This window comes from Lampetra fluviatilis, chromosome 79, assembly GCF_964198595.1.
Source record: "Lampetra fluviatilis chromosome 79, kcLamFluv1.1, whole genome shotgun sequence".
NCBI classification, from domain to species: domain Eukaryota; kingdom Metazoa; phylum Chordata; class Hyperoartia; order Petromyzontiformes; family Petromyzontidae; genus Lampetra; species Lampetra fluviatilis.
This window is the reverse complement of record NC_136353.1, coordinates 1,318,568-1,338,696: the sequence shown is the minus strand read 5'-3', so window position 1 is coordinate 1,338,696 and position 20,129 is coordinate 1,318,568. Positions and strand designations below refer to the sequence as shown.

Genomic DNA, 20,129 nt, shown 5'->3' with positions numbered 1-20,129 from the left:
ATCTACGAACCTCCTGCACACCAGGCGAGGGACATAACATCTCCTGTGTCTGTGCGTCCCGCGTGCAGGGCTGAAGATGCCGTGCGGGCTTTGAGCAGCGGAGGGGAGGGGGAGGGACGGGAGGGGGAAGGGGAGGAGGGGGATGGGGAGGAGAGGCAGAGCAGTGGGAGGGGGGCGGCGGTCGCCACGGAGACGCGGGCCCCCCCCTGTAATGGGGCCCAGGGCGAGCGGAGCGACCCAAGCGGCAGGAGACGGCACAGGAAGGGCGCCCGGAGGCGGCGGTGAGAGCCTCTTCCCACCTAGAGAGAGAAAGACCTGGACTGCCCCCCCACCACACACACTAACAACAACCGCCACTAAGTAGCGGTGACATCACCACGGCGCTTGTGCAAGGCCAGGTGCACTTTAAAGCCAGGTGAAGTGTCGAAGGCTCGCTTGCAGGATGTTATGGGACATACCCAGCAGGTGTCAGGGGTCGACTGACTGAGATAACTGGCTGATGCACCACCTGTGCCCCCTACTGTGCCAACTTGCTGTGCTTTAGCCACCCGGCGCTCCGCTCGTTGTTGTGAGCATCGCTCCTCCGCCCTCCATTGTTGATGGAGGGCGACTGCCTCCAACTGCCCAGTAGTGTCCTTCACGAGCCTCCTCCACAGAGGCCGATCTTGACACCGCTGGTACCAGTCATCGACAAGTCCACTCAGCTCCATGTCCTCCTGTACCACATCACTCCATCTCTTCTCTAGCCCATGCCGCGCCCGTTTAGCCCCCTCGATCCGGCCGAACAAAAGCTGTTTCCTAATGTGGTGGCTGGGCATGCAGGCTACATGACCCAGCCACAACACAGCCTTGCCTGCCGGAGGAGCTCACCGATGGGACTTTGCCCAGATGTTTCAAGGATTTGTGAGCTTCTCACACAATTCAGCCTAGTTAAATCCAGGATAGATCGTAGGCAGGCCAGCCTAAATGTTTCCAACCGGCGAAGATGCTCTATTAGGGGGGTCCACGTTTCGCAAGTGCAGAGAAGGGAGGGAATGACTGTGGCCGATAACACTTGAAGCTTCGTGCGGAGCGACAGACCAGGTAGCTTCCCGACAGCATTACGCAACCGATGAAAAGATATTGCCGCTCGACTGATTCGGAGTGAGATCTCTGCTGTTAAACTGGAGCCGGTCATAAGCACTGCCCAGGTATGGGAAACTCTCCACTTACTCCACAACTGCCCCATCGCCGATTGGGATTTGTGGGGTTGGAGTGTCCGATGGTACAAAATACCCTAGCAGGTGCTTAGTTTTGGTGGGGCTGATGGTAAGGCCCCACCTCTTAGTGGCATGCTCCAGTCTCAGCAGCAGCGTCTCCAACTCCTCCTCTGAATGAGCAGCTATTACCAAATCATCGGCATACATAACATGGTTGACCAATAGGGAGCCATCCCTTCATCGTACCCGGGCATCGATCAGCCTCCCATTATATCTGTACCAAATGGAAATTCCCCCAGTGCAGCTATTGAAGGCTTCACTAAATAGGTGGTCAAAATAGATGTTAAATAATGTGGGAGCCAGAGGACATCCCTGTCGCACCCCAAGGTGTACAGGGAAAGGCTCTGACTCCCGGCCACGTAGTTTTAACCCAAGCCCGCTCACCATCATGAAGGTCCTTAATGATCGTGAGCAGAGGGTCAGGGACTCCGAAAGCACAAAGAACAACCCAGAGCCCAGGCCTACTGATGGTATCATAGGCATTGACCAGGTCAATAAAGCAGAGATGTAGGTCTTGTTGAAATTCCCGACACCTCTGCTGTAGCAGACGGACAGATACTATGGCATCTGTGCAGGACCGCCCTTTCCTGAAACCGCATTGGGGCTCCGCAAGCCTCTCCTCAGTGTGCTTAGCAAGGCGATGTTGAATAATCCTTGCCAGGACCTTTCCCGGCACACTGAGGAGTGAAATGCCCCTGTAGTTGTTACAGTCTGTGCGGTCCCCCTTCTTAAAGAGGGAGACCACCAGGGCATCCTTCCAATCCTGCAGAACTCGTCCAGCGGTCCAGACTGTTGTTATGATGTCATATAGGACAGTCTGTGCACAAACGCCACCCTCCCTCAGCATTTCACTTGGAAGATCATCTCTGCCCGGTGCCTTTCCTGGTCTCAGACTCCGGATCGCCTTCAGTACTTCCGCAACAGATGGCACCTCACAGGGGGTGACCTCTTCCAATATTTTAGGCACCGCAGCCTCAGCAGGGTTATCCCCACTTTGTGCCATGATGTTTTCCTGGCTGAGGGATTTCCCCTCCCCCAGGACCTCACAGAAATGCTCAGCAAATCTGCAAACCTGTTCCTGCGGGTCGGAGATTGGATCATCGTTTTTTCCCCTAATGATGGTAATAGGTGTGGCGCTGCAGGTTACTTTTTTGATGGAGTTAAATAGTGATTTGTGATCGCAGGCCACTGAGGCAGACTCCATCTCCTCAGCAACCCGCGACCACCACCCATCCTTGCAGCGCCTCACGGCTCTCCGAACCTCCGAGCGAAGGCTGCGGTAAGCCTCCTCATTCTCTGACGTGGGATGCTGTAGCCGATGAGAGTGGGCCTGTCGCTTTTTCTCAACTATCCTGAACACCTCCTCTGTCAGCCAGGGTTTCTGGGGAGGTCTGGACCGCGTACCCAAAGCAGCCATTGCAACTGAATGAGTCACAGTCCTAAACCTCGCCCATTTACCTTCGACATCAGGAGGAGTGGGGGACGATGCCAACCCCAGCTGCAAGCGATGATGAAATTCTCGCTTGCAACTTTTATCAGCTAACTGAGACCAGGCCACTTTAGGTTGGAATGGGGTCCTGGGTGTACATCCACCACCGGAGTGGAAGAATGGCAGGCGCAACATTACAGATGACTAGTCGATGGTCAGAGGGCAGATCAGCTCCACGGTAGGTCCTGGTGTCAAGAACATGGTCTCGCATCCGCTGGTCCGTCACTATGTAGTCCAGCAGGTGTTTTTGCTTGGACCCGGCATGCATCCATGATGTTGTGTGGATGCGCCGATGCCGGAAGAGTGTGTTGGTAATTACAAGCCCATGGACTGCACAAAAATCTAGCAGCCTCCTACCATTGTTATTGAGCTGATCTGGCCCATGCCTTCCAATCACTCCAGACCTGGTGCCAGCATCATGACCAACTTGGGCATTGAAGTCACCAAACAAGATGACTCTGTCCCGAGTGGCCACTTTAGCCAGCACCTGTGACAGGAGGTCATAGAGGCATCTGACTCATCGGCTTTTCCTGCATCCCTCCACGGATATTCGTCTTCGGTGGGGGCATAAGTAACCACGACCACCACTCCTCGCCTCCGGTTGATGGGAAGGTGAGCCCAAAGTAGCCTGGGGCTTACAGCTTCCCACACCTCACTGCCACGCTCCCATGCCCCCTTCATTATTTTGTTAAGAAGAAGAGCCACACCCTGTTGTTTGGCAGTCTCCTGCCCTGAGTAGAGGACAGTCCACCCCTCATGGTGCAGGAGCAAGAACCGGTCCACCGGACCTCCTGAATGCCACAGAGATCCAGGCGGTACCGGTCCAGCTCCCGACAAAAGAGTGGCAGCCTCTCCTCCGCAGTGAGCGTTCGAACATTCCACGTGGCCATCCGTAGTGGCTTTTGTTGTTTCTGGAGGAGCCCCGAGGGTAAAGATTCAATCTCCTGGCTCCGCCAATTGGGGTTTGGCCAGGAGACGTCATAGACGCCTATCCCCCCGGGGCCTCCGGTACAAGCTTATTAGTTACATATTTATGTTTAATTCGTAGTTTTGTGGTAATTAATTGAAGGTGGAGGGGTTACCAGCCCCTCGTACCCGTCCAGAGCCCCCGTTTAGCCACTGTGGTGGTCCCAGACGCCATGAGGGGAGAGGCAAATGGGCAGTGCTACCTCCTCGCGGTGCCCATCCGGCACCGTGAGGAGGTAGGGGGTTGTTTTGCCGGACTACACACACCCAGCAATCACACAGACACACACACCACAACCCCTGCACCACCACAATTACACACACACTACAACCACACACTACACACCACACAACCACACCACAATCACACACACCCCACACACACCACACTACAGCTCCATACACAACCACAGTCTAACATCGTGGGAGCTAGAGGCGCAAGTAAGCACTGTACATTAGTCTGATCCAGCATCAGCGCATGCACACACCATCATGGATGCACGCCGTGTCCAAGAAAGAACTTCTGCTGGATTACATGCAGGCTCATGTCCTTCATACCAGGACCTACCGTGGATCTGATCTGCCCACTCACTATCGGCTTGGCATCTGTAAGATGCGCCTGCCATTCTTTGACTCCAGTGGTGGGTGTACATCCAGGACCCTATTCAAATCCACAGTGGCCTGGTCTCAGCTGGCTGACGAAAGTTGCAAGCGAGAATTTCATCATCGCTTGCAGCTGGGGTTGGCATCGTGTGGAGAGGAAATGGGTAAGGTTTAAGACTGTGGCTCATGCAGCTGCAATGGCTGCTATGGGTACGTTGGCCAAACCTCACCAGAGACCCTGGATAATGCAGGAGGTGTTCTGGCTGACTGAGAAAAAAACGACAGGCCTATTCCCACCGTCTACAGCATCCATGTCGGAGAATGAGGAGGCTTACTACAGCATTGGCTCGGACGTTTGGAGAGCCGTGCAGCGCTGCAAGGAAAAGTGGTGGTCGCACATTGCTGAGGAGATGGAGCCTGCCTCAGTAGCCCCTGATCATAGATCACTCTTTAACTCCATCAAAAAAGAATCACCATCATTAGGAGAAAAAAAGGTAATTCAATCTACGACCCCCAGGAACAGGTTTGCAAATTTTCTGAGCATTTCTGTGAGCTCTTGGGGAGGGGAAATCCCTCAGCCTGGAAAACATCATGGAGCAAAGTGGGGATGACCCTGCTGAGGCTGCTGTGCATGAAATATTGGAAGAAGTAGTCACACCTTGTGAGTGGCTGGCTAAAGCACCATCTGTTGAGGAAGTACGGAAGGTGATCCAGAGACTGAGACCAGGAAAATGCAGGGCAGAGATGAGCGTGGCGTTTGTGAGCAGACTGCCCCATATGACATCAAAATAACAGCTTGGACCACTGGATGGGTTCTGCAGGATTGGAAGGATGCACTGGCGCCCCCCCCCCCCCTCTTTAAGAAGGCGGACCGTACAGACTTAAAAACTAAAGGGGCATCTCCCTCCTCAGTGTGCCGGGAAAGGTTCTGGCAAGCATTATTAAACATCGCTTTGCCAGGCACGCTGAGGAGAGGCTTGTGGAGCCACAATGTGGTTACAGGCCAGGGCGGTCCTGCACATACCCTATATTTTCTGTCTGTCTGCTCTGGGTTGTTCTTCGTGCTTTCAGAGTCCCTGACTCTCTGTTCACAATCATTAAGGACCTTCATGATGGTGGGCAGGCCCGGGTAAAGCAACGTGGCCGGGAGTCAGAGCCATTCCCTGTTCACCTTGGGGTGCGACAGGGATGTCCCACATTATATAACATCTATTTCGACTACGTTGTTCGAGAAGCTTTCCATGGCTGTACCGGAGGAATTTTCATCTGGTACAGATACAAACGGAGGCTGACCGATGCCCTGGTGCGGTCAAGGGATGACTCACTATTGATCAACCATGTTACGTATGTTAATGATCTGGTGATTGCTGCTTACTCAGAGGAGTTGGAGGTGCTGCTGCTGGACCTGGAGTGTACCACTAAGAGGTGGGGTCTTACCCTACCAAACACTCCACCCCCTCTGCTCCCCATTGGTGATGGAGCAGTTGTGGAGTAAGTGGAGAGTTTCCCATACCTGGGCAGTGTGCTCATGACCGGCTCCGGTTTAACAGGAGAAGTCTCACTCTGAATCAGCCGAGCGGCATTATCTTTTCATCGGTTGCATAACGCTGTGTGGAAAATACCTGGTCTGTCGCTCCGCACGAAGCTTCAAGTCTCCTTGGCCACGGTCATTCCCTCCCTTCTCTACGCTTGCGAAACGTGGACCCCTCTAATGGAGCATCTTCGTCGTTGAGAAACATTTAGGCTGGCCTGCCTACGATCCATCCTGGGTTTAACCAGGCTGGATTGTGTGAGGAGCTCACAAATCCTTGAAAGATTTGGGCAAAGTCCCATCGGTGAGCTCCTCCGGCGGGCAAGGCTGCGTTGGCTGGGTCATGTAGCCCGCATGCCCAGCCACCGCATGCCTTAACAGCTTTTGTTCGGCGCGGCACGGGCTAGAGAAGAGATGGAGTGATGTGGTACAGGAAGACGTGGAGCTGAGTGGACTTGTCGATGACTGGTACCAGCGGTGTCAAGATCGGCCTCAATGGAGGAGGCTCGTGAAGGACGCTACTGGGCAGTTAAGAGGCAGTCGCCCTCAAACAACAACAGAGGGCGGAGGAGCGACGCTCACAACAACAAGCGGAGCGCCGGGTGGCTAAAGCACAGCAAGTTGGCACAGTAGGAGGCACAGGTGGTGCATCAGTCAGTCATCTCAGTCATCTCAGTCATCTCAGTCAGTCGACCTTTGGCACCTGGGTCTGCCCAGTGACCTCCTGCCAGCGGGCGCTCGACACTTCAAGTGGCCTCAAGGTGCACATGGCCTGGCACAAACGTCGTGGTGATGTCACTGCCACTTAGTGGCGAATGGCGGTTGTTGTGTGTCTTTGTGTGTCCCTATGTCTGTGTGTCTGTGTGTAACTGTGTCTGCGTGTCTCTGTGTGTGCAGCTCCATAGGCAAGAAGAAGAGGAAGAGGAGTAGCAAAAAGAGAGACAAACGGCACCGAGAGAAGAGGTGAGAGAGAGGGGGAGAGATAGGGGGTGAGCGATGGGGAGACAAAGGGGGAAAGAGGGAGAGAAGGGGGCGCAGAACTTGGGGGACTGAAAGGGGGTGAGAGATAGGGAGAGATAGGGGGAGAGAGAGCGGGGTGGGGGAGAGCGTGTGAGAGATACGCGGAGGAATAGTTGTTGGATAATGTAATCAGTTTCGAAGACAACTGCGTATACATTATTATTAGAGCACGTCTGTCTGTGCTTGTTATGGTTGTAGCGAGCGAGCGGAGGGTGGCGTGACATCACCCAAGGCTGGTGACCTCCACGCGACCTCTGCACTCTCCAGGTGATTACCTCTGACCTCGGCCCAGCACAGAACCCCACAGTAGGAACCCCACGGGTGGCTAGGAGATGTTTACTACCTCGCCCGGTATGTAGGAAGTCTTGGGTTCTGATTCTGAAATACTCTAAACACCACGGGTGGCTATGAGATGTTAACTACTCGCCTGGGATTCAGGAGGTCGTGGGTTCGATACCGACCCTGACGCCTGTTGTATATTTGGAGTTGCGTCTCTCACTTTCCCCATGGTGGGAGCGTAGATTTTTCTCTGCGTCCTCCGGATTTTCCTCTCCACGTTTAAAATCAATGTCACGAATTGATTATACCATTGTAAGGTCCACTGAGCTACGTAGCTCTTTTTAAGAAGCGACCTGGCCATCACAAGTGATGGCAGCTCAACCAAGTGGCTAATATCGTCAACATCATCGCGTGGACACTTATAGCGACAGCCAAATACTCTAAACGCGTGATGTCGATTCTAAATGTGGAGGTAAAAACCTGAGGACCTTGAGGAAAAAAACCACATGACTACGGGGAGAGCACGCAAATATACAACAGGCGCCGGGGTCAGAAGTAGAGGCCAACAGAAATTCGGTTTCGGTTTTGGCCGAAAGTCAAATTTTAACTTTCGGTTTACTTTTGGTTTCGGCCGAAAATACATTTTTAACTTTCGGTCTGGTTTCGGTTTTGGCCGAAATTGATACTGACTTTCGGTCATCATTCGTCAACCAAAGATCTATTTTTAGAATATTACGCTAGTGCTACGTCTATCACTCTGCCTATCGGCCGGTCAGTCGGTGCTAGGCAATCCTATGCGATAGGCTGCAAACACACACACGTCAGCAGCAGCAGCAACTTGGAAGCGAGGTCACAGCCGTAACCATGGTCTGCAGATGTATATACGACCGGTCAACTGACGGCAGCCTGTCTGGCTGAATGCGGAAAAACTGTTGTTTCTTATCTACAACATTCGTTTGTTTGGATATAGTTACAAAATAAGTAACACCTAAAGACTTGATATTTAGCAACTCTTACTGCAGGCTCTGAATGATTAGTTCTAGATTTATTTTTAATTAAAGTAGCATTGCATCATGACATATTTCATAAATCTTGTGTTTGGTAACTTCGGTTATATACCTTTCTGTTTTGGTATCGGTCGAAAGTGTAGTTAAACTTTCGGTTTCGGCTTCGACCGAAAGTGTAGTTAAACTTTCGGTTTCTGCTGAAAGTGTAGTTAAACTTTCGGTTTCGGCCGAAAGTAAATTTTTAACTTTCGGTCTGGTGTCGGTTTCGGCCGAAACTTAGAAATTCAGTTTCGGTCGGCCTCTAGGCAGAAGTGACCTGGCTATTGCAAATTATAGCTTAACGAAGTAGATTATAACATGGGAGACATTTTTTGCCAGTATCAAAGTATAACAAAAATAAGAATAGGTTTTACCCTCTCTGCCAATAAATCAGGAGTTGTTAAGACGTTCAAACACCAAATAGAAACCTTTTGCAAGGAATCATGTCTGCGTTAATCACACGCGACACTTGTGCATATTCAAACAAACTTGCTCTGCTGATATATGATGCATTCTCTTTGAAACTCATTGGGCTACACCATAGACATGAGCCTTATTTTGGGCCTTGTCTCACTACCAGTGTCAGACCAGAGAAGAAAAGTCGGTAAAGTCACGTAGGTAAAAATAAATAATAAAAATAATAGAAATAATAATAGAAATAAAATAATAAATGAACGACGTTTCGGAGGCAACACAAGTCTCCGTTATCAGGTGGGACCGTCACAGCTACATTTACTGTATCAAGTGAGGCAAAATTCCAAGAGACAAGCTCTTAAATACAAGTTAAGGGGGAGGGGGGGAGGGGCTTATCTGAATGTTGTAGCCAATGAATGGAACGTGTTGGGGGGGTGGGCGGGGCTAAAAGAAAACAATAGGTGCACTTGGGGTTGTAACCGGTGTTGGCTGACAATCCAAATACAAAAAAGGGGAGTACTGTTAAACGCTGGGGATGTCAACACTCGGTAAAGTAGAATAGTACCTGTCAAATAAGATAGTCCAAATATGCATAGTTAAATCTTTTTTACATGGTTAATAACATCTTTCCAATGATTACTCAGTTTGTACCCATGGTCACGGTTGAAGTTATGTCTGTGTTTGTATATTTGGATGGCTTCATGTACAAACCTTTAATGGTAGCCAGAAGGTTTGCAGAACACCTTGGTCTCTGAAAAGACAATATCATGAGAGCCCACAGCGTTGTAGCAATGATCGGCAATGGCGGAAGACTCAATTTTGCCGTGTTTCAGATCTGACTTGTGCTCGCGGACACGATCAGAGACATGACGTTTCGTTTCCCCAAAGTAACACTCACCACAGCTGCAACTCAGTTTATAGACTCCAGGGTATTACAAGTCAGGAATGACATATTATACAGATGGGATTAGATCACGGAGTTTATGTACTGTACTGAATCGGACTTGGATCTTATGTTTGTTTCGAATTTTGGAGATATTTTTGGTCACGCCTGCTATGTATGGCAACGTGATAGTTTTGATCGGAGTTTAAAGTGGTTGTTTCTGTATGGTGGGAGAAACAGCTTGGCGGATAGTGTGGTCAGAGTATCCGTTCATCTTGAGGGCCTGATGTACATGTTTTAATTCACTGGCCGGGTGGTGTTGGTCAGAAATGCCATGAGCTCTATGATATAGTGTTTTGATGAGATAATTATTTTGAGCCGGGTGGTGGTGGGAATCAGGTTTCAAGTAGGAATCTGTGTGGGTGGCTTTCTTGTAGACAGAATGTGCCAAGGATCCATCAGGCCTCCTCTCAAACAGAACATCTAAGAATGGTAGTTTGCCATCTTTCTCCACTTCCATGGTGAACCTGATGGATGGGTGTCTGGAATTGATGTGGTCCAGGAAATGGTTCAATGCTGGGAGGCCATGTGGCCAAATGACGAAAGTGTCATCTACATACCTCTTCCACAGGGAAGGACGCAGGGTGGACACTACGGCCCATCGTGTCCACGATCAACTCTCCTACCTACAAACTAGCCCGTTTTCTATCAGATACTCTGCTTCCCTTCACTGGCAAGACCTCTTCAGCAGTACCTAACTCAACCCAATTGGTCTCTATGGTTAAGGACATTGTACTATCTCCTGACGATATACTCGTCAGTTTTGATGTGGTATCTCTGTTTACCAAAGGCCCAGTGCCTGACACCCTAACAATAATTGAAGACTTGGTCCAACATGGATTGAATTCGGATGTACCTGCTCTGGTTAGGCATTGCCTCACCAATACTTATTTTACCTGGAATGGCACCTTCTACAAACAGAATGAGGGTACCCCTATGGGCTCCCCCTTGTCACCAGTGATAGCCAATGTGTTCATGGAAAAGTTTGAATCAGACGCCATCCAGACGTCCACCCTGCGTCCTTCCCTGTGGAAGAGGTATGTGGATGACACTTTCGTCATTTGGCCACAAGACTCCCAGCATTGAATCATTTCTAGGACCACATCAATTCCAGACACCCATCCATCAGGTTCACCATGGAAGTGGAGAAAGATGGCAAACTACCATTCTTAGATGTTCTGTTTGAGAGGAGGCCTGATGGATCCTTGGCACATTCTGTCTACAGGAAAGCCACCCACACAGATTCCTACTTGAAACCTGATTCCCACCACCATGCGGCTCAAAATAATTATCTCATCAAAACACTATATCATAGAGCTCATGGCATTTCTGACCAACACCACCTGGCCAGTGAATTAAAACATGTACATCGGGCCCTCAAGATGAACGGATACTCTGACCACACTATTCGCCAAGCTGTGTCTCCCACCATACAGAAACAACCACTTGAAACTCCGATCAAAACTATCACGTTGCCATACATAGCAGGCGTGACCAAAAAGATCTCCAAAATTATAAACAAACATAAGATCCAAGTCCGATTCAGTACATTACATAAAATCCGTGATATAATCCCATCTGTTAAAAAATTTATTCCTGACTTGCAATACCCTGGAGTCTATAAAATGAGTTGCAGCTGTGGTGATTGTTACTTTGGCGAAACGAAACGTCATGTCTCTGATCGTGTCCGCGAGCACAAGTCAGATCTGAAACACGGCAAAATTGAGTCTTCCGCCGTTGCCGATCATTGCTACAACGCTGTGGGCTCTCATGATATTGTCTTTTCAGAGACCAAGGTGCTCTGCACACCTTCTGGCTACCATTAAAGGTTTGTACATGTAGCCATCCAGATATACAAACACAGACCTAACTTCAACCGTGACGATGGGTACAAACTGAATAATCATTGGAAAGATGTTATTAACCATGTAAAAAAGATTTAACTACGCATATTTGGACCATCTTATTTGACAGGTACTATTCTACTTTACCGAGTGTTGACATCCCCAGCCTTTTTTGTATTTGGATTGTCAGCCAACACCAGTTACAACCCCAAGCGCACCTATTGTTCTCTTTTAACCCCGCCCACCCCCCCAACACGTTCCATTCATTGACTACAACATTCAGATAAGCCCCTCCCCCGCTCCCCCTTAACTTGTATTTAAGAGCTTGTCTCTTGGAATTTTGCCTCACTCGATACAGTAAATGTAGCTGTGACGGTCTCACCTGATAACGGAGACTTGGGTTGCCTCCGAAACGTCCTTATTTATTATTTTATTTCTATTATTATTTCTATAAGTTTTATTATTTATTTTTACCTACTTGACTTTACCGAAAAAACCTAAGAGTATGAATCCTTGCAGTCACGAAAGCTTCAAATCTATTTTAGATTATCTCATGGACATTTGAACCTCATGGCGGGACCCCAGGGTCCAGAATAAATGGAAATCAAAATCGTAATTAATGTTTTTGTGGCGACGGCGTCCCACCGTGCACATAAATGCTGTGACTCACCTGGCGTGAATAATTCTGTTGTCATGTCGTCCAAGCGCAGCGAGGACGAATGCGCAGTATAAACAAAACTTTGAAACTTTGATTAGCGCAATGTGTAGAGAGGAATAGATTGCCGTATCGTTCGCCTTCAACAGACATGAAATTGCGTCGCAACGCAGTTTATGTGAGAGCCGGGGGCTTATGGGACCCCAGGGTGCCACCATAAGGTTCATTTATTGCAGCAAAATAATCTAAGCTGCTAGTAGGGGACAATGGTTGCTGCAGTGTGGTCTATGCCTAGGGGCACCCGTCAGTGGCACCCACCTGCTCACTCACCCACACACTAGCCCGCCCACCCGCTCACTCACCCACCCGCTCACTCATCCACCCGTTCGCTCCCCACCCGCTCACGCGCCCACTCGCTCATCCATCCACTCACCCACCTACCCGTTCAGCTGCTCACCCACCCATTCATCCACCCAACTGCTCACCCTCCCACCCAGCCAATCTCCCACTTATCCACCCATCTGCTCCTCACCCATCCACCCACTCACCCACCTACCCATTAAACTGCTCGACCCACCCACCCACTCATCCACCCACCCACTCACCCATCTACCTGTTCAGCAGCTCACCAACCCACCGGCTCACCCACCCAACCGCTCACCCATCCACCAAATCTCCCACTTATATGTCCTCCTGCTCACCCACCCATTCATCCACCCACCTACCTGTTCAGCTACTCACTCACCCGCCCACCCACCATCTCACTTACCCACCCAACCTCTCACCCACCCAACCGATCAACCACCCACCCAATCTCCCACTCATCCACCCACCTGCTCACCCACCCACCTGCTCACTCACCCACCCGCCCTCTCACACAACCACTCACTAACTACCCATTACAATCCCCCCCACCCCCTCAACCAGGCGCGAAGATGCCGCTGGATCGCTTGACCAGCCGCGGAGCGAGTCACATGACCAGCCGGGTCAATTGGAGAGTGGTGCGGCAACGGCGGTGGTGGCCACCGCCCCCACGTCGTCGGTGGCCCCTGCCCCACCGGGCCGGGCTCACAATGGCCGGCTCGCCACGCCGCGTGTAAGTAGCGGGTGAGCGAGCGGGTGAGCGAGCAGGTGGGTAGGTGAGTTGGGCGAGTGAGCGGGTCGGTGGGTGGGTGTGCGGGTGGGTGGGTGAGTGGGTGGGTTGGCGAATGAGCTAAACTCAGCTGCCACTGGGAATATCTCTGCGCATAAACCACAGCAGCAGCAGTAATCATTGCCCACTACTGGTAGCGGACTAATGCACAGGGACAGCTGCCACTGGGGGGGCCTTCACGCATAGGCCACACAGCAGTAGTATTCATCGCCCCCTTTTGGCAGCGGACTAATGCACAGGGACAGCTGCCACTGGGATTACCTCTACGCATAGACCACACAGCAGCAGTAATCATCGCCAACTACTGGCAGCAGACGAATGCACAGAGACAGTTGCTACTGGGAGTACATCTACACATAGACCACACAGCAGCAGCAGTAATCATCGCCTCCTACTAGTAGCGGACTAACACTCAGGGATAGCTGCCACTGGGTGTGCCCCTAGGCCGGGTTGTGGTCGTATGGAACGCGCCGCCGTGTTCTCTGTGTGTGCGACGCTAACACCCCAATTGTTGTCCCACCACTCCCTGTTTTCCACTCTCACCTTAAAAAGGAGGGAATGCTGCATTGTGGGTAAGTGGCGGCCTGTGTGCAGGACCAGCCCAGGCGCTGCCTAACCGCCCTCCCCCTCCTCCCCTTCCACCCCCCTTCCCCACTCCCCCCTCCCTCCACCACCAACCGCATCAACCGCTCCCTTCACACAACGATCACCACCACAACAACAACCACCACAAGACAACCACACACACACAGCCACTGGAACTACCACAACCACACAGAGCCACTAGACCCACCAACGACCACAACCACAATAAGCACACACACACACACAGCCCTGGCCACGAAACCTACAAACCATCACCAATAACCACAAACACACATAGCCGCCACCACAACCACACACAGCCCCGGCCACTAAAGCCACAAACCACCACAACCACTAGACCCACCAACAACCACAACTATAGCCACCACAACCACACACAGCCCGGCCACTAAACCCACAAACCACCACAACCACACAAAGCCCTAGCCACTAGACCCACCAACTACCACAACCACACACAGCCCTAGCCACTAGAGCCACAAACCACCACAACCACTACCACACACAGCCCTGGCCACTAGACCCACCATCCACCAGAACCACACACAGCCCTGGCCACTAGACCCACCAAAACCTCGACCACCACCAACAACTATAACCACACACAACCACCACAAAAACCACACACAGCCCCTCCACTAAACCCACAAAGCACCACAATCACAAAAAACCACCAGCCACCACCACCACAGATGCAACCACACTACAGCCTCGGCCACTCGACCCACTAACCACCACAATCGCAAACCACACACGTCTGTGTGGGTGTGTGCGTTTGTGATTCACTTTGGCCTCAAGGTGCACCTAGCCTGGCACTAGCACTGTATGGTGACTTTACGGCCACTTTAGTGGTGAATGGCGGTTGTTATTGTGTTGGTGATGGCGGGATTCTGAGAGTGTGTGGGGGGAGATGTGTGTGTGTGGATGTGGTTGTGGAGGTGTGTGTGGGAATGTGAGTGAGTGTGGAGGTGGTTGTGGTGGGGAGCGGTGGTGTAGTGGTTAGCGCTATGCTACCCTAAGAACGCGGCGACCGGAGTTCGATTCCCGTTAACGGCCAAAACCAGTGACGATTATCTGAACCGGTTCTGGGCCTCCCCTAGGTCGACTCAGCCTCAAATTACTACCTGGTGCGGTGTGTAAACATCGCCATTAGGGAGACAAAGGCGGCCGGGCGTAGTGGTGGCCACCCATCCCCACATGTGCTGTGCCAGCCTTCATAGGTGCTCGCTAACAGCACTTGCCCCTACAGTCTGTTAAGAGTATATGGGGATCTTTGTGTGGGATTTTGAGTCTGTGTGTAGGAAAATGAGCGAATGTGTGTGTACGTGTGTATGTGGGGAGCGGTAGTGAAGCAGTAAGCACGCTGTGCTATGAACCCGGTGACCCGAGTTCGATTCCCACTCACGGCCAACACCAGTGATGATTATCTGAACCGGTCGATTCTGGGCCTCCCCTAGTTAGACTCCGCCTCACATGAGTACCTGGTGCAGTGTGTGAACATCGCCACTGGAGAGACAGAGGTGGCTGGGCGTGGTGCTGGCCACCCAGCTCCTCGTGTGCTGTGCCAGCCTTCATTGGTATTGCTCGCTAACGGCACTTGCCCCAACGGTCTGTTAAGGCTATATGGCGGATGTGTGTCTATGCGTATGTGTTGGAATGTTTGGTTGTGCCAGAGGCCCTGGGGGGACAGGCATCAATGACCCCATTTGGCAGAGCCAGGAAACTAAATCCGCATCTACAGGGGTGCCTCCAGAAAGGGCAAAAAAGTCACTGCGGGTGGCCACGTGGAATGTTCGAACGCTCACTGCAGAGGAGAGGCTACCACTCCTCTGTCGGGAGCCGGACCAGTACCACCTGGATCTCCATAAAATACAGGATGTCCGGTGGACTGGTTCTGGTTCCAGTCACCATGAGGAGTGGACAGTCCTCTACTCGGGGCAGGAGACTGCCAAACAACAGGGAGCGGCTCTTCTTCTGAACAAAAGAATGAATGGTGAGGTGTGGGAAGCTGTCAGTCTCAGTCTACATTGGTGGTAGTTGCTTACGCCCCCACTGAAGATGAACATCAGTGGAGGGATGCAGGCAAGGCCGATGTGTCAGCTACCTTCTATGACCTCCTGTCACAGGTGCTAGCTAAAGTGGCTCCTCGGGATAGTCATCATATTGGATGACTTTAAAGCCCGAGTGGGTCATGATGCTGGCATTTGGGCTGGAGTGATTGGAAGGCATGGGCCAGACCAACTCAATAACAAGGTAGGAGGCTGCTAGGCCTCTGTGCCGCAAATGGGCTTGTAATCACTAACACGCTTTTTCAGCATCAGCACATCCACACAACATCATGGATGCAAGTTAGGTCCAAGCAAGAATAACTGCTAGACTACTTAGTGACAGAATAGCGAAGTTGGGGCCATGTCCCTGTTAGCAAGACCTCCCATGAAGCTGATCTCTCCACTGATCATCGGCTTGTCATCTGTAAGATGTGCCTGCTATTCTTCTACTCCGGTGGTGGGTGTCCATCTAGAACCCCATTCAAACCCACAGTGGCCTGCTCTCGGCTAGCTGAGGATATTTGCAAGCAGAAATAAAAAACATCGCTTGCAGCTCGGGTTGGCACTCCCCCCCACTAACACCACATGATGTTGAGGGGGGGAATGGGTGAGGTTCAGGACTTCCACTGTGGTGGTAAAAATTGTGCGCTGGGTTTGGCAACGTCCCTCCCTCCATATGTAGCCAACCATGCACATCGGAGGTGTGGGATATGCGGTGCCGTTCAGGACTTTGGCTTTTGTAGTTGCCACGGCTACATTGGGTACGCAGTCCAGATCTCCCCTGGGGAAAGTAGCAGGCCCACTCCCACGCCATATGAAGCATTCCACATCGGAGAATAAGGAGGCTCAGCGCTTTGGCGAGCAGCGTGGCGCAGCAAGAATGAGTGACGGTGGCAAATGCTATGATGGAGAATGCCTCAGTAGCTCGCGATTAAAATAATCACTCAACTCTATCAAGTAGCTTGCAGCACCTTGCCTGTCGCCGTCCTTAAGGGAAAGAATGGTGATCCGATCTCCAACCCCGCCCCCCACCCCCCCCAAGAATAGGTCTGCAGGTTTACTGAGCATTGTGGGGTTTTGCGGGAGGGGAAATCCATCAGCTAAGTTGGCACCGTGGAGCATTGTGGGGGATGATCCTGCTGGGCTTGCCTCATATATTAGGGGAAATAGCCAACCCCCTGTGAGTGGCTGGCTGAGGGGCCATCTGTAGAGGAAGTACGAGGGGGCGATCCGGTGAGTCTGAGGCCAGGAAAAAGCGCTGGGCAGAGATGATAAATGATCACCCAAGCGAAACTATTGAGGGAGGGAGGGTGGTGTCTGTGTGCAGATTTCCGCTACTTGACATCACAACTCTCTGGACTACAGAGATTGGAAGGATGCCCTGGTAGTGAGTGTCTAAGTTAATGTCTAAGTAAGTGTCTAACTAAGTGTCTAAGCCAGTGTCTAAGTGAGTGTCTAAGCAAGTGAGTGTCTAAGTGAGTGAGTGTCAAAGTGAGTAGGAGTGTAGGCGAGTCTATAAGTGAGTGTCTAAGTAGATGTCTAAGCGAGTGCCTAAGTGAGTGAGTGTCTAAGGGAGTATCTAAGTGAGCTTCTCAATAAGTGTCTAAGCGAGTATCTCAGTGGTTGAGTGTCTAAGTGAGTAAGTGTGTGAGTGTCTAAGCGAGTGTCTAAGTGAGCGTCTGAATGAGTGTCTAAGCGAGTGAGTGTCTCAGTGAGTGAGTGTGTGAGTGTTTCAGTGAGTGAACGTCTCCGTGAGTGAGTGTCTAAGTGAGTAAGTATGCGAGTGTCTAAGCAAGTCTGAGTGTCCAAAGGAGTATCTAAGTGAGTGAGTGTCAAAGTGAGTGAGTGTGTAAGTGAGTGTCTAAGCGAGTGAGTGTCTAAGGGAATGAGCGTCTGTATCAGCATCTGTGCGCGGGTGCCGTCTGTCCGGGAGGCCCAGGCGGACAATCGTGGACGCGACCTTCGACCCCCACCCCCTCCCCCCCTCCCCCCCACCCCCAGCTTGCAAGAGGTCAAAACTTGACTCCTCACCCCACTCGCCCGTGTTCCCCCCCCTTCCCCCAAATCCCCCCCCCCATCCCCCCTCCCTACCCCCCAATTCCCTTCTCCCATAGGGGTCCCAGCCGGAGCCATTGAGAGTGGTTGGGAACCAGCGGGGGTTGACGCTGGGGGGTGGGGCTGAGGGTGAGGGGAGTGAGGAAGGGGAGAGGCCGGACCCCCACCCCTCGGACCCTGCCCCCTCGGACCCCGCGGCCGCTGTGAGCCCAGCAGGTGGAGGGACCCTGGCCGGGATTGGCAACCGGTGAGATCATCATCATCATTATTGGCAACAGCGGTGTAATCATTATTAGTGTCATCAGCATCATCATCAGCAACATTCTAATTGTTAGTGTCATCAGTGGCAGCATCATCATCATTATTCGTGTCATCCGAATCATTATCATTAGAAGTGTCATCAGCGGCATCATCATCATCATCAGTGTCATCAGCAGCGACATCATCATCAGCTTCATCATCAGAATCATCATCATCAGTGATGTTTTCATTCATAATTTCATTATCAGTGGAATCATCATCAGTGTCAACATCAGCGGCATCATCATCGGCGGCATCATAATCATTATTAGTGTCATCATCAGCGGCAGCAGCATCATAAACATCTTTATTCGTGTCATCAGGACCATTATCATCAGTGTCATCAGCAGCGACATCATCGTCACCATCATCAGCAGAATCATCATTATCAGTGGTGTTTTCATGAGTAATTTCATTATCAGCAGAATCATCATCAGGGACATCATCACTATTAGTTTCGCCATCAGCGGCATCATCATTATTAGTGTCAACATCAGCAGCATCACCATGATCAGTGTCAATATCGGTGGCATCATCATCTGCATCATCGGGGACATCATCATTATTATTGTCATTATCAGCAGCATCATCAGCAGCAGCAACGGAATCATTATCAGCGGCATCATCATGGGTGGCATCAGTGTCATCATCATCAGTGACGGCATCATCGCCAGCATCATTATCAGCAGCAGAACAAGAAATTCCTGGGTTCAACTCCAGACTCACTCCCAATCAACAACAACCGCCATTTGCAACTGAGTGGCGATAACATCACCACGGCGCTTGTGCCAGGTTATGTACACTTTAAGGCCACGTGAAGTGTCGAAATCTTGCTGGCAGGAGGTCACGGGACAGACCTAGGTGCCAAGGGTTGACTGACTGAGATGACCGTCAGATGCACCACCTGTGCCCCCTACTGTGCCCACTTTCTGTGTGTTAGTCGCCCAGCACTCCGTTGTTGCTGGAGGGTGACTGCCTCCAACTGCCCAGTAGCGTTCTACACGAGCCTCCTCCACAGAGGCCGATCTTGACACCGCTGGTACCAGTAATTGGCACGTCCAGTCAGCTCTACATCCTCTCGTGCCACATCATTCCATCTCTTCTCTAGCCCATGCCACACCCGGTTTAGCCCCCTATATGTGGCCGAAAAATATCTGTGTGGGCATGCGGTAGCTGGGCAAGCGGGCTACATAACCCAGCCACCTCAGCCTTGCCTGCAAGGGGAGCTCACCGATGAGACTGTTTCCAGATATTTCGAGGATTTGTAAGCTGCTCACACAATCCAAGCTGTTTAAACTCAGGATAGATCGTAGGCAGGCCAGCCTGAATATTTTAACCAGCAAAGATGTTCCATTAGGGTTCCTCTTTTCGTAAATATGGAGAATGGAGGGCATAATAGTAGCGGAGAAGACCCAAAGCTTCATGTGTAGCGACAGACCAGGTAGCTTCCACACAGCGTTACGCAGCTGATGAAAATACAATGCCGCTCGTGATTCGGAATGAGACCTCTGTTGTCAAACAGGATCTGGCCATAAGCACACTGCCCAGGTCCAGAAACTTCTCCAGTCTCTCCACAACTGCCCCACCAATAGGGAGTTGAGAGGGTGGAGTATTCGATGATACAAAATAACCAATTGGTATCGGCCTCCCCACACAATGGCATTGCTCACAGCCAGTACAGCGTTGCCGACTGGCAACAACCGAGTAGGTGGGGGTTTGTTTTTGTTACACACAAACACGTTCTCTTGCAATCACACACACACTCACATTCTATAGGACAGGGGGAGAACACACAAATTCGACGCGGGAAGGTGCCCGTGTCCGAAATCTAACCCAGGCCCGTTCGTGCTGTGAGGCCCAAGTGTTACCACTGTGTTGCGTTCTTCCACACAGGATCGCCGTGACGTGGCAGTGGTGA

The 20,129-nt window shown here is 51.3% G+C and overlaps 1 protein-coding gene across 2 annotated transcripts in view; it reads left to right on the top strand.

The window, feature by feature from the left end:
- LOC144953623 (uncharacterized) overlaps positions 1 to 20,129 on the top strand; it is a 64,945-nt gene that overhangs the window by 32,042 nt on the left and 12,774 nt on the right. The window contains exons 4-8 of one of the 2 annotated variants that reach the window (XM_078884211.1): positions 69 to 281; positions 6,746 to 6,811; positions 7,067 to 7,135; positions 12,977 to 13,145; positions 17,971 to 18,158. In XM_078884211.1, the coding sequence (XP_078740337.1) occupies positions 69 to 281; positions 6,746 to 6,811; positions 7,067 to 7,135; positions 12,977 to 13,145; positions 17,971 to 18,158 (705 nt within the window). The remainder of the gene's footprint in view (positions 1 to 68; positions 282 to 6,745; positions 6,812 to 7,066; positions 7,136 to 12,976; positions 13,146 to 17,970; positions 18,159 to 20,129) is intronic. The other variant, XM_078884212.1, reaches the window with a different exon arrangement.